The sequence below is a fragment of the Scyliorhinus torazame genome, chromosome 4 (genome assembly GCF_047496885.1).
Source record: "Scyliorhinus torazame isolate Kashiwa2021f chromosome 4, sScyTor2.1, whole genome shotgun sequence".
Classification (NCBI taxonomy): Eukaryota; Metazoa; Chordata; class Chondrichthyes; order Carcharhiniformes; family Scyliorhinidae; genus Scyliorhinus; species Scyliorhinus torazame.
The window spans coordinates 217,471,857-217,487,298 of NC_092710.1; the positions used below are offsets into that span (position 1 = coordinate 217,471,857).

General features: G+C 46.4%; 1 protein-coding gene across 1 annotated transcript in view; it reads right to left on the reverse strand.

Moving 5' to 3' along the window:
* The window catches only part of clvs2 (clavesin 2), a 141,916-nt gene that overhangs the window by 118,345 nt on the left and 8,129 nt on the right, over positions 1–15,442 (reverse strand). Inside the window, exon 2 of the mRNA XM_072499335.1 lies at positions 5,765–5,939. Coding sequence (XP_072355436.1) covers positions 5,765–5,939 — 175 coding nt within the window. The remainder of the gene's footprint in view (positions 1–5,764; positions 5,940–15,442) is intronic.

Below are 15,442 nucleotides of genomic sequence, written 5' to 3' on the forward strand. Positions count from 1 at the left end.
TTAACCATTCCCCAGGTGAACTGAAATTAGCCATGCCAAATCTTGAGCCAGCTGTTCCTTCACCAACCACACCATATGGTTATCCTCTCCACTGCTGATGCTACTGGTGTTGCCACATGCTCTATTACAGGCTGCTGGAAGCGGTTGGGTCAACCTAGCCAGATTTTCTTCCTATACAATGAGTCCCCGTTAGTGTATTCAATGGCAGGCTTGGGGAAGAGAATATGGCAGGAGGCCCAGAACTCGGTTTCATGCCGGTGCAAATTTACAACAGGATCTTCCGCCAGTGCCCACCATGGCAGGTCATAAAACTCACCAGAGGCCAGCTTAAACCTCATTTGCATCCCGTTAATACGATGCAAATGAAGGCCTGCACCCCCACACCAGATTCTCTGCAATGCCAGCGGGAAAACACGCTGGCGTGAAATACATTTGGAATAGGATGGAGATCACCTGCAACCCTGGACCACCACAGCAGTAGGTTAGGGGTGCATCTGCAGGAGGACCTTCCAAATTAGCTGTCCTGGAGGGAGTCCATCTTCCAGCCTCGGAATATTCCTGGGAATCCATCTTCATTCTCAGGAGGTCAATCTTCTGGTCTCAGGGTACGCCCGGAGATCTATCTTCATTTTCAAGTGGTCCACCTTCTTTCTTCAATGGTGGGTAAGTGGCATTGGGCGCCTTTCCAGTGTGGCCTCCAGGCACAACAGCAGACTAGGTCTCCCCCGCCATGGAATATAGCACAAAACACCCGGGTACATAATTAATTAGGTCAGGACCGGAGGACTTGATACATTTTCCCATCAGCCACCGCAGCGGGAAACACTCCATTTTCCCGCCCCGCCACTGAGCTTCGAAATGGGAGAATACCAACCAATATTTTTAGATCAAATAACTATCTAATGCAGACTTGGGGTGCAAGTAAAACAGGTGGTTAGCAGATTGTCCACCCATTACACTCTGCACGGAAAAGGAAAATAATGTGTGGTGTAACTTGAACAGCTGATCAAATATCACCAGCATTAATCCCCATAAAGTTGCAGGTTTCACTGCTCGTGTTAAAACTAAAAGGAAGTACAGCTTGACCCCAATCTGCCTTCAAACTGACAATTTTCTGGTTTTAATGAAGCCACAGCAACAGTTCAGGTCTCGGGAGATGGATCAGTCACTAAAGTATTTTATGGTGACTGTGTGCCTCCATTTTAAGTAATGTTTTATTTTTAGCACCTATGTGCCAGCAGCTGAGAGGGAGGGAGTAAATACTTAACAGCACTGCTCAGGGGCCAGAAGGACCTAGAGTGTTTCTTTCCCATCCACCAGTTCCTCCACCTCCACCGCCTTACCTCCCTAACTTTGTGCTCTTTTATCCAGCAATTTTATACCTTCTGTGTGTGAGGAAACTTCTTCTGGAATTGTTGGCAAGTTATCCGTGTATTTGACACCCTGCTGCCCTCTCAGTGACAGATTTCCACACTGGTTAGCGTTCAGCACTGAGGGATTGCCCTTCTAGAGCAGCAGCTGGAAAGTGGGCTGGAGCAGGTGAACCCACAGGGTCAGCACTGGGGGCGGCTGTGAGGTCCCTGAGTGGGGTCTCATGAGATTCAAGACTGCATGGGCAGAGTGGGGGATTCTGACAAAGGATGGTTCCCAGCCTCATAAGGGCAAAAGACCCTTAACAGGGGGGGGCTATTCAAGTTGGAAGCCTTGTTTAATCTGCAACCCATGAAAGCTGGGGGAATGAGGATGCCATCTAAGGATGAAGTTGATTGCAAATTGCAGTCTTCACATGCATCAGTTATGCATCACCTGCCACAAGGGGAAGCCAATTGCCTAATCAGCTCCCTGACCCTCCTTCACGGGTAAATTGTGCCAATTTAGTCAGCATTTCAATGCATGAGTATGGCACTGATAGTCACCCAATTGTTAACCCTTTGTAAGCATAACTTCCAGGCCTGATGGGTTTTCATAACTCCTTGAAGGCATTGCCCGCCTTTTACTGGGACCTACTCAAAGCCTGCAGTACGGTTGCCTCTCACCGCAGTTCTCCCCAGTCTGGGGCAGTGGCTGTCGTCAGGGAGCCGGTGCTCAGGAATCCGCACCTCCACCAATTACCATTTTGGGTGGTTGGAGAATAGACTGGCTGTGGCTGCCGAGATGACCAGCTAGGTGTCCCTAGAGGGGGAGCATGTGGTGTCCACTGGCACCATCGAGGTCTCCCATGCCCACTGCACACTTCAGAGACTAGAATGCCTTATTGACCCTTTCAATCACATTTTAATTTGATGATCTAAGTTTCATTTGTGATTTATTTTTGTTTCAGACAAAGATGTGCATCAGTTCTTTTAATTTAGTTTAATTGTTTTATGCTAAATAGTTGGTTCCACACAAAAGCGTTGGAAGCCTCGCCCCCGAGCATTGAACTCCAAGGTTAACACTCACATTTCCATAACAGAGAGATAAAGTATATGTGGCTCCAAATGTAACGTGTTATGGTAAAGGTGCTCACCAGTCACTCCATTCAGGATAGGCCCGGTGGCAGTGTCTCATTCCCTCGTGAGGTTAGAACGCAGATCCATTGAATACACTCAACTGCCCTCACTCCTCACCCTTGAGGGAAGGAATGCAGCCCGCTGAGATTCTCAAGGGTCAAAGTGTTTCATTCAGGTGGAGTTGAGAGGGGCAACTGTGCGGAAGTGACTATTGTGTGACAGGGGAGGGAGTGAGGCTGAGTGGAAATGCACTCACATAGTGGGATATGCATAGGGTGGATGTCCCAGATCTCGAGAGGGCTGTGGATCAGTACATTGTCAGGCCTCCTCATCACTCATTTTGATGTTGTCTTTCTTTCCGTTTTTGATTCGGGAGAAACATTGAGCCAGTCAAGTTAGCAATATTTTGATTGTTATCGAACAGCAGCATAACATCAATTTGCCGCTGCGTATGGCAGGATCAGTGCCCTGCAGAGGAAGGGGAGGCAGAGGTGGGATCTTCCAGGAATAGGGCCACAGATGTCAGAGCCTCGGAGGTGACACTTTCGGCTACTTCTATACCACCACAGAACTTCCGACCTCCAGATGTCAGAGGTCCAGTGCCGGAGAAGGCTGCATCTGTCCCAGGGGACTGTGCGCCGCCTATGTCAGGTGGTGCAAGAGTTGGCATCACATGGACTGGGAGGTCACCCATTGCCTGAGGCCCTGAAAAACACTGCTGCTTTGAACTTCTGTGCCAGTGGCTGGTTTCAGGGCTGCACTGGAGACCTGTGCAGGATCTCCCAGTCAGCTGCACAAGTGCATAAATGCACGTTATTTGTGAGGGCCTACATGTACATTAACTTGGACCATGACCAGGTGAGCCAGGGCCTTGGACTTCCTCTGCATAGCAGGTATGCCCCAGGTATAGGGTGTCATCGACTGTTTCCGATGACAATATGGGGCACCATTGTGAACAACAAAGGATACAACTTCCACAATGTCCAGGTCGTCTGTGACCTCGCAATGCTAATTATGCAGATGTGTGTCGATTTACCAGGGAACGTCCATGACAGTTTGTTCTTGGGACACTCACAGATCGCAGCCGTTTTTGAGGGAGAGCAGCGACTGGAGGGATGGCTCCTCGAGGATAGGGGGTACCCACTCAGGAGGTGGATGATAATGTCAGCGCGGAAACCACAAATCTCCACTGAGACTCAATACAATGAAACTCATGCATCAATGCGTGCGCTGGTCGAGCAGATGATAGGCCTGCTCAAGATATGGTTCTGGTGCCTGGAGCAGTCTGTGGAAGCCCTCCAACACAGCCTCCAGAAGGTGTACCACATCATAATGGTCTGCTGCGCTCTGCACAACCTGGCACTGCAGCAGGACGAGCAGCTGGACCAGGAGGAGATGGAGGAGCACCCTCCCCTCAGATGAGGAAGATGCCGAGGAAGGCAACCCGCGTAGGAGTCGAAGGAAGGATCTCAGGTGATGGCCAGGGCCCGCATAAGGCACAGTGCTCGAGACGCCCTCATAGCCTCTCCATTTGGGACAAACAGGACTAACCTGTGAAAACATCTCTCACCATGGGGTCTGACATACTCGCATTGCTACAGTGCCTCTGGGAGGTTATCAGGATGATGGCTATATTCATGGGCAGGGTGTTAAAGTGTTGGCTGGATGCTGCAGGAGAATAATCTTGACTTGCAGTGAGGATAAAGCAATGCTCAGCTTGGGCGGGATTCTCCGACCCCCCGCCGGGTCGGAGAATCGCCGGGAGCTGGCGTGAATCCCGCCCCTGCCGGTTGCCGAATTCTCCGGCACCGGATATTCGGCGGGGGCTGCTGCTGGAATGCCTGTCCCGCCGGCGAGAATCAAACCGCCTCTCTTACCGGCGGGACAAGGCGGCGCGGGCGGGCTCCGGGGTCCTGGGGGAGGCGCGGGGCGATCTGGCCCCAGGGGGTGCCTTCCGCCTTCGCCATGGTCTCCACTATGGCGGAGGCGGAAGAGACCCCCTCCACTGCGCATGCGCGGGGATGCCGTGAGCGGCCGCTGACGCTCCCGCGCATGCGCCGCATGGCAAAGTCATTTCCGTGCCAGCTGGCGGGGCACCAAAGGCCTTTCCCGACTTCTGGCGGGGCGGAAATCAGTCCGGCGTGGGCCTAGCCCCTCAAGGTGAGGGCTCGGCCCCTCAAGATGCGGAGAAGTCCGCACCTTTGGGGCGGCGCGATGCCGGACTGATTCGCGCCGTTTTTGGCACCGGTTGGCGGACATCGCGCCGATTGCGGAGAATCCCGCCCCTTATCCTCAATGAAATGTCTGACTCCTGCCTGACAGAGAGCTGAATGTGATATCGAGGCCCAGAGAAGCAGAATGACACATCTTAATGGCTCAATAGCTGATTTAGAAGCATTAAAGGGGCATGACTATCACAAATGTCTGCTTTTTCCATTCTCGGCCCATTCCCATCAAATCCCATATTCAGCAATCACTCATTTCAAGAAGGATCCAATTTTTGGATCATCAACTAAGGTGAAAATGGGAATTTCTCCTGCTTTTCAAAACCAAGGTGGAAATCTTTGCCATTACCAATAAAATAGTGATTGGTAGTCATGCGTAAGTAAATTATGTTAAAGAACTGGTTTATCTAAGTGACTATTGGAATGTGCTTAAATATGATCCTGCTGGCTGTAGCTGATTATTGTGGTGCTAATAGCTTAATTCAAATGCAGTTCTGTTTTTTTTATAATGTTCAGATGCTCACGGAAATATGTTGAGGGGAATAAATTCCCAGCTTCAAAGAATGGTCTATGCCAAGTAAAAATTAACCAATATACATTTTGATTCCCCATCCTAGAGCAACATTTTCTGTGCAAGTGTTTTCATTTTAAATTGATTTGTGCACAAATATATTTGGTGAGTTAGTTGACATAATGGGATATTCACAGTGATAGATTGATACATTCCGAGGATAGATAAACACAGAGGAAGTATGAAAACAATTTGATTAGTATTGCAGTATACTCATTCTATAAAATCACTTCCTGAATTATTTCTTTCTGTAAAAGCAATGTCTGTCACATACTTATTACCACATGTTTCTCCTGTGGAATATCCAATTATGAACTTAAAGTATTTTGCCTTCAATATATAATTATAACATATAAAATAGAAAAACTTGGACAATATTATATTTTCTACAAAATGCAGTGATTTGATTCACAAATATGAATAAAACTTTACACTGAAAATCTCTGCACGTTAATGAAAGAACTAGAAAACATCTATACCTGCAGACCCTCAATAGCCAGTCGAAGCATACTCGGGGTTAGTTTAGAGGCTTGCTTGAACGTGAAGTTGCTCCAGTCTATGATCAAAATAAATCCATTCACTTGAAGTTCTGGGTCTTCAATCATTGCTTCCAATGATAGCAGTATGGCACGCAAAATATCTATTAATGTGTACCTGTAAACAGAGACTCTGTCATTAGCAATCGGAACTTTTTAAAGCAATAAACAGCAAAGGTTGGCCAAAGGATTGTGATAATTTGGTTAACTGTAGCGTTTGGAGCTAATATTCCCCAATATTACCAATTATCATACTCTGTGGGCAACTGAAACACTAATTTTGCCAAAATAGTAACAAAGAACTGAATCTGCACCAAATCAAAATGGGACCGGTGTACTTGCAGGGAGGTTTGCTAGTCCCATTGTGGAGGGTTTAAACTAATTTGGTAGGGGCCTGGGATCCTGAGAGAAGGTTCAGCAGACATAGATACACAGCCAAAATTAGAAGAGACATCAAGTGAGTCAGGAAATAATAGAAGGTCTAGTTAAGTTACAAGGGACTTTGGCAAGATTGGATGGTATTTATTTTAATGCAAGGAGTCTGACGAACAAGGCAGATGAATTGAGGGTACAAATTATAACATGGGGGTATGATGCCATTGTTGTCACTGAGACATGGTTGAGAGAGGGGCAGGATTGGCAGCTCATTATTCCAGGATACAGGGGAGTGAATTCTCCGTCTCCCCAGCGGGTTTCTCGGTGGTACGCTGTCACTAGCAGCGGGATTCTCCATTCCAGCGGCTGGTCAATGGGATTTCTCATTGTAGCCACCCCATGCCACCGGGAAACCCGCAGGTGGAGGTGCGCTGTCAGTGAAACACAGAATTCCACCGGCAGAGAATTCATCCCAGGACCTTCAGGCGAGATAGGGAGGTAAAAGAGGAGGGGTGTCGCAATTTTGATCAAGGAACCAATTACAGCAGTAAGGAGGGACGACATCTTAGATGGCTCCTCAGCTGAAGACATATGGATAGAACTTAAAAACCAAATGAGGGCAATCTCATTGCTGGGAATGTTCTACAGACCCACTAACAGTGTGAGAGAAATACAAGAGCAGGTATGTATACTACTATTATAGAAGAGCAGGTATGTAGGCAAATTTCAGAGAAGTGTAAATGTAATAGGATAGTCATAGTGGGGGATTTCAACTTTCCCAGTATCAACTGGGGTAACCGTAGTGTGAAAGGTTGAGAGGGAGCGGAATCTTAAAAATGCATCCAGGCGAACATTTTAAGCCAGTATGTAGAAGGTCCTACAAGAGAGGGCCCAATCCTGGAATTAATTTTCAGTAACAAAGCTGGGCAAGTGGTTGAAGTATCAGTGGAGCAGGATTGTACAGACAGTGATCATCACTCCGTTAGATTCAAGATTGTTATGTAAAATGATAAGGATGGGCCTGATATCAAAATTCTAAACTGAGGGAAGGTCGATTTAAATAAGATCTGATATGATCTGACCTGAGTGGACTGGGAGCAGACACTTTTAGGTAAATCTGTGACAAAACAATGGGACACATTCAAGAAGGAAATAGGGAGTGTACAGGGCCAACATGTTTCCATAAAGAAAAGGGTGGGACCAACAAATCCAGTGAACCCTGGATATCGAGGAATATACAGCATTGGATCAGGAGAAAAGGAGAGGCTTATGCCAGATATCAAGGGTTCAAAACAGCAGAAGCTCTAGAAGCATATAGAATGTGCAAGAGGGAACTTAAAAAGGAAATTAGGAGAGCAAAACAGGGAAATGAAAGTATGCTGGCAGGTAAATTAAAGAAAAATCCTAAGTTGCTTTACAAGTACATTAAGGGTAAAATGATAACGAGGGAAAGACTTGGGCGCATTAAGAACCACAGTGGTAATTTGTGTGTGGAGCCAGAGGATGTAGATAGGGTTCTAAATTAATACTTTGTGTCAGTCTGCACTCATGAGAGGGACAGTGTGGGTATAGAAATCACTGAGAAGAACTGTAATAAAATTAAAGAGATTAACATAGACAGAGAGGAGGTTCTGAGTGGTCTGGCAGGCTTAAAAGTAGACAAACACCCAGGGCCAGATGAAATGTATCCTAGGCTGTTGAGTGTGGCAAGGCAGGAAATAGGAGGGGTGCTGTCAATAATTTTCAATTCCTCTCTGGCCACAGGAGATGTGTGGAAGGACTGGAGGATAGCCAATGTGGTACCATTATTCAAGAAGAGAGAAAGGGATAAACCAGGAAGTTGGAGAGGCAGGGATTAATCAAAATCAGTCAGCATGTTTTGTTAAGCAGAGGTCGGGCGGGATTCTACGATTGCCGCTGCCGAATTCGCATTCTGCGAGTGGGCGGAGAGTCCCTTCTGTCACCGAAATCGGGGGCAGTGCCTGTTTTCGGATGCTCTGCCCTCTTCAAAGCGGCATCATCGGTGAGTCAGCCGCATACCTTTGGAAGGCCCTCCCCCGATGCTCTGCCCCCAATGGGCCAACTTCCCGTCGGCATGGATCACTTGTGGTTTGAGGTTTCGTCAACCTCGCATGGCGCTGTGTCCAGCACCACCCACAGTCGGGGGGGCATTCCGCTGGCCGGGGGGCTTTGTCGGGGGCTGGGGGAACTGGTGGAGGATGGTCCGGGGTGGCAAGGGGGTTACAGGGGGGTACTATCTGGCAGGCCGGGTCCACACGCGACCAGCGCAATGTTGTACAGTGTGCCAGCAGCAGTTGCCACCATGCAAATTAGATCCAAAATTGGCTGAGTGGCAGGAAACAGAGGGTAATGGTCGAGGGGTGTTTTTCTGACTGGAAGCCTGTGTCCAGTGGGATTCTGCAGGGATCAGTGTTGGGGCCCTTGGTGTTTGTGGTTTATATAAATGATTTAGATCATTTTGTTAGGCACTGTTGCTTCACAGCGCCATTAACCCGGGTTCCATTCCCAGCATTGGTCACCGTCTGTGCGAAGTCAGCACGTTCTCCCGTTTCTGCATGGGTTTTCTCCGGGTGCTCCAATTTCCTCCCACAAGTCCTGAAAGACGTTCGGTGAGGTAATTTGGACATTCTGAATTCTCCCTCTGTGTACCCGACCAGGCGCGGAATGTGGGGATTTTCACAGTAACTTCATTATAGTGTTAATGTAAGCCTACTTGTGACACCAGTAAAGATTATTATTATTATCTGTGCTGTAAACCTCTACGACTCTAAGAGAAAACCTTCTTGGTATGCTAATTGGTTTATTTAGCTAACAACAACTTACATTTTAAAGTGTGTTATGTTATTGGGCTAGTAATCCAGAAGTCTGGACTAATAATCACAGGCCCCACATTAGCAGTGGACTTCACCTTAACTTGAAAATAATTAAATAAAATCTGGAATAAAAAAACAGCATCAATAGTTGATGATGATGATCATGAAGGTAATGGATTCAATTATAAACCCAATGAGTTTATCAATGTAAAAAAACAAATTACTGTGGATGCTGGAATCTGAACCAAAGAGAAAATGCTGGAAAATCTCAGCAGGTCTGCCAACATTTGTAGGGAGAGAAAAGAGCTAACGTTGCGAGTCCAGATGACCATTTGTCAAAGCTAACAGACAGAGAAAGTGGGAAATATTTATACTGTGGAGTGAGAATGAAAGATGAGTCGCAGCCACAAAACCGGGTACTAATAGCCACAGAAACCACGGGGGAAGAGTGCGAATTGCACTCCCCAGAGAGAACAAAAGATGTCAAAGGCCAAACAGCAGGGAAACTAACATCAGAGGGTAAACTGTGGCATATGTAGATATGGGAGAAGAGAATGGGGAAGCAAAGGAGAGGAAGGGTAAGGAAAGGTAGATAAGATGGGGGGGGGGGGGGGTTAAATATACATAAAGAAAGACAAGAGAGAAAGAAATGGTAAAAGACGGTTAAAATGAAATGGATTCATCAATGCCCTTCAGTGAAGAAAACCTGCCATCTTTAGCTAATCTGCGAGTCCAGACCCACAGCAATGCAGTTGATTTTTAACTGCCCTCTGACATAATGGGCAAATGCATCAAACTGATACCAAAGTTGTATAAAAATAAAACTGTCCCCAGCTGTAACCAAGGGATGACACTCAGGTATAACAAATGCACATCCAACCCTGTTGAACCTGACAAATTCTTCTCATTACTGTCGGGGATTTGTGCCAAAGTTGGGAGGGCTGTGCCACAGACTAGGCAAGTAACTACATCAATAAGAGGTGCACGGTCAGTGAGGGGAGACTGAGTGAGGCAGAGACCAAGTGAGTGAATCTGGGAATTTGATTCAAAGTGTGAATTCGGTGCATACGGGAAATATGTGCTTTAGGTAAGGTTTACTGCAAGAGTGTGTAGAGTGGGGAGTTTGGTGGAGAATAGGGAGGAGGTGCCTTTTTTCTACACTGTTTCCGGCTCCAGTATTAGATTTCCACATTGGTACAGGAAAGGAGCAGGTAAATCAGTAATTGGTATAGTATTGTAAAGTTTACTGGCAGGTTTGGGAGGTTTATAGCTGAAGTAATTAGCAATCATTAATTAATTGGACAGCACGGCGGCACAGCGGTTAGTACTGCTGCTTCACAGCTCCAGGAAACCGGGATCAATTCTGGCCTCGGTTGACTGTCTGTGTGGAGTTTGCACTTCCTCCCCGTGTCTGCATGGGTTTCCTCCGGGTCCTCCGGTTTCCTCTCACAGTCCAAAGATGTGCAGGTTAGGTGGATTGGCCATGCTAAATTTCCCCTTAGCGTCCAAAAGGTTAGGTGGGGTTGCTGGGTTACGGGAATAGGGTGGAGGAGTGGGCTTAAGTAGCGTGCTCTTTCCAAGGGCTGGTGCAGACTCAATGGGCCGAATGGCCTCCTTCTACACTGTAAATTCTATTTTACTCTATTATATTCTTCTCTATTTTATTCTATTCTAATGACCACATATTGGAGAAGGCAGAGCAGATGAAGTGTCACCATTGCAAGATGTGGGAGATTCTGAGTACCGGTGTGATCCAGGGCTAACACATCTGCAGTGAGTATTTGCAACTTTGACACCGAGTTCTTGAGTTGGAGGCTGAATGGCAGACACTCCCGCATATCAGGGAAGGGCAGAGTTACCTGGACACTTTATTCCAGGAGGCATCTTTCAGGATAGGGTGTGAAGATACAAATTTGGAGCAGTAAGCCACTCAGCCCCTGAGCCTGCTCCGCCATTCAGTAAAATCATGACTGACCTGCTTGTACCCCAAATTCGTCAACTCCACATTCCTACCTACCCCGGTAACCTTTAACCCCTTGTTAATGAAGAATCTATCTAGCTCTGCCTTAAAAATATTCTAAGGTTCTGCTTCCACTGCCTTTTGAGGAAGAGAATTCCAAAGGCTCATGACCTACTCAGAGAAATAATTTCTCCTCATCTCTGTCTGAAATGAGCAACCCCTTATTTTTAAATAGTGGCCCCTAGTTCTAGATCCTCCCATAAGAGGAAACATCCTCCCATCCACCCTGTCAATACCCCTCAGGATCTTAAAGGATTTAATCAAGTCACCTCTTACTCTTCGAAACCCAAGTGGATACAAACCTAATCTCTCCAACCTTTCCTCGTAAGATAACCTGTCATTCCTGGAATTAGTCCAGTAAACATTCTCATAACTTCTTCATCTTTCCTTACATATGGAGACCAATACGTACACAAACTCCAGATTTGAACAGACTTAGTGAGTGGGCAAGAACGTGGCAGATATAGTGTGGAAAAATTTCTGGTAATCCATTTTGGTAGGAGGAATAGATCTGCAGAGTATGCCCTAAATGGTAAGAAGTTAGAAAGTGTAGATATACAAATGGGCCTGGATATTCTTGTCCATACAGGAGTAATGAGTACAGGAGTAGTGAGGTCAAATGCTTCAATTGTATAGGAGCTTGTTTCGACTGCACCCGGAGCAGTGTGTGCAGTTTTGGTCCCCTTACCTCAAAAAATGTTATTTCCATAGAGAGAGTGCAATGAAGGTTCAGCAGAGATTGGGGACACTGGGCCTGTCTTCTCTAGAGTTTGGTAGAGAGGTGATCTCATTGAAACCTACAAAATACTTAAAGGGATGGAAAGGATAGATGCAGGTGATTTTCAAAATAAGGAGGGATGCCACTCAGGACAGAGATGAGGAGAAATTTCTTTACAAAGAGGGTTTTGAATCTTTAGAATTTTCTCCTCCAGAGGGCTGTGAATGCTCAGTCATTGAGTATGTTTAAACTAGAGATTGATATCTTTCTGATTCACAATAATGTAAAGGGTTCTGTGGATAGTGTGTGTATGGCATAGCAGGCTCGACAGGCTGAATGGCCTACACCTGTCCCTTTGTTCCTATTGAGATCATGAACTTTTTTTCTTATTCGTTCTGTCAAAATGGACAATTTCACATTGTACTCCATTTGCCAGATTTTCCCCCCCTCACTTAACCTATCTATGTCCTTTTGTAGCCTTCTTACGTCCTCTTTACAATTTACTTTCCTATCTATCTTCGTGTTGTCAGCAAATCTTGCAACCACGTCTTCAGTTCCTTCATCCAAGTCATTTATATAAATTGTAAAAAGCTGAGGCCCCAGCACTGATCCCTGTGGCACACCACTAATCACATCTTGCCAAATAAAAAAAGGCACATTTATGCCAACTCTTCTGTTCCCTGTTAACCAGCCAATCTTCTGATTTGTTCAGTGGTCAGAGACAGAAGGGTGCAACTGCAAGTGAGGCAGGTAAGGGACCCAGATGGCAAGAGTGCGGGAACCTCACCTTGTGCATTGTCCAACAGGTTTGAGATTTTTTTCAGCTTGTTTGGATGAGAGTGAGGGTTGCAGGTGGATGAACTAACTGGCCATGATACTGTGGTATAGGAAGCCATTCAAGCGGGGGAATTATAATAAATGTAGTGGTAGTGGGGACAGATAGTCAGAGGAATTGACACTGTTCTCTGCAGCAAAGATCAAAGGTCCAGATGGCTGTGTTGCCTGACCAGTGCTAGGATTCAGACTTCTGCTCAGGGCTGGAGAGGAACTTGCAGTGGGACTACGAGGACCCAGTCATCATTGTCCAAGTAGGTACCAATGACATAGGCAGTATGAGGAGCTTGGGAACAAACTAGTAAACAGAACCTCAAACGGTCATAATCTCTGGATTATTACCTTATCCACATGTAAATTGGTATGGGACAATTCAGGTTGGGGAGATGAATGTGTGGCTCGAAGGCTAGTGTGGGAGGAGTGGATTCCAGTTCATAGGGCACTGGTACAAATGGTGGGGAGAGTGGGATCTGTACCGTTGGGATAGTTTACACCTGAACCATGCTGAGTCCGGTGTTTTTGTGAGCTGCATAACTAGGGAAGTAAAGAGAGTTTTAAACCAAATGGTGGGGGCAAGGGATCACATTTGGGAGGATGTGATACATCAAGAGTAGAGCTAATGCAAAAGGAAAATGTATTATTATGGGGAATGCAAAACAGACTGTGACAGGATCAGATAGATAGTACAAATCTAACAGTAAATGAACAGATGAGACTAGAGGTTAGAAAAAAGATTAAAAAGAAAGGGTTTGGGGCGTCATCTGAGGCCCTCCCCCAATGTTCTGCCCCTAATGGGCCAACTTCCCGACGGCGTTGATCGAGTGTCCCCTCAATTTTCGGGGGGGGGAGGGTGTGGGGGGGGGGGGGTGGAGCCGTTCCGCTGGCAGAAATGGGCTTTGGCAGGGACTGGGGAGACTGGTGGGGAGTGGTCCAGGGCTGGCGAGGGGGGTTGCAGGAGGGCACTATCTGGCAGGCTGGGTCCGCGTGTGGTGGCTGCCGTGCACATGCACGGCCACGGACCCAGCCATTCTGCATCCATATCTGCAGGTAAAGCCGGGGGCTTTATGTGGCGCGGCTGTTAGCCCCCCCTCGGGCGGAGTATCGGTGCGGGGGCAGCACCGACCTTTTGGTTGTAAGACCAGGCGCTTCCTCCAGACATAGCAACAAAATCGGAGAATCCAGCGCTCTGTCTCTGATTGCACAAAGCATTTGAAACGTTTCCGATGAGTTGAGAGCATACATCGAAATAAATACGGTTTGACAGCCATGTCAGAGACAGGGCTGCAGAAGGACATGGATTGGGACCTTAATATTAAAAGATACAGGATGCGAGGAAAAGGTGGAGAGATGTCTATGTTAGTTAATGATGGTCATAGCACAATAGAGAGGGATGACCGAAGTTAAAGAAAAGAGGACTGTTTGGGTTGAGATGGGAAATGGTAAAGACAAGGAGTCACTTGTGGCAGTCGTGTACAGGACCCTAATGATAATCACGTGGTAGGGTGGATTATAAAGAAATAAATAATTGGAGCTTGTCAGAAAGGCATGGCGATAATCATGGGAGATTTTAATTTACTTATAGATGGGAAAAGTCAGATGGGCAAAGGTAGCCTAAATGAGGAGTTCATAGAACGTTGTCAGAATAGTTTCTTAGAATGGCATGTGCTGGAACCAATCAGAGAACTGGCTATACTGGATCTGGTATTGTGCAACGAGATGCATTGACTTAATGATCTCATAGTCAAGGTATCCCTAGGAAACAGCGACTATAATGTTATTTAATTTCACATTCAGTTTGAGAGAGGAGTGGGTCATAGACTCTGGGTTTGACCTTCCGACTGTTCCAGATCCTCCGGTTCCACTGAGGGTAAACCCCACTGCGGGTTTCCCAGTGGCGTGGGGTGGATTCAATGGGAAATCCCATTGGCAGCCTCGGGACCACATGATCCCATCACCAGTCAATGGCGGGTCGCCTCTTGCCGTCGAGAAAAACACCACGGGGAGGCCAAAGAATCTCGCCCTTTGCTTTTAAACTTATGAGGATATGAAAGCAGAGCTGACTAAAGCAACATGGTAAATTATGTTAAGTGACAAGTCAATAGAGAAGCAGTGGAAAAACATTTCAAGGAGTGTTTCAGAATGCACAGAATAGGTACATTCCAATAAGTAAGAAAAAGTCCAAGGGGTGGAAACACGATCCTTGATTAACTAGAAAGGTTAAAGATAATATCAAACGGAAAGAAAAAAGCATTTAATTAATAATAACAATAGCTTATTGTCACAAGTAGGCTTCAGTGAAGTTACTGCGAAAAGCCCCTAGTCGCCACATTCCGCCATCTGATCGGGGAGGCCGGTACGGGAATTGAACCCACGGCTGCTGGTCTTGTTCTGCATCACAAGCCAGCTGTTTAATTGTGCAAAGATAGATGGAAGGCCAGGAGATTGGACAGGATATCAGGAAAAGCAAAGAATGACTGAAAGGTTAATGAAGGAAAAATTAGAGTGTGAGAGAAAGCTGGCCAGAAATATAAAACAGATAGTAAGAGTCTCTGTAAATATTTTAAAAAGAAATGAGTCAATAAAGTCAGGGTTGATCCTATAGAAAGAGAGTCTGGAGTATTGACCGTGGAAAAAGAGATGGCAGACGAATGAAGCAGATATTTTGCAGCAGTCTTCATTATAAAAGACACAAGTAACATCCCAGAAGCAGCTACAAACCAGGAAAGGAAAGGGAGGGAGGAATGCAGTTCAATTACAATCACCAAAGAAGTGGTACTGAGTAAATTGTTGGAGTCGTGATGCACCTCATCCTATGACCTTAAAAGAATCGACAAGTGAGA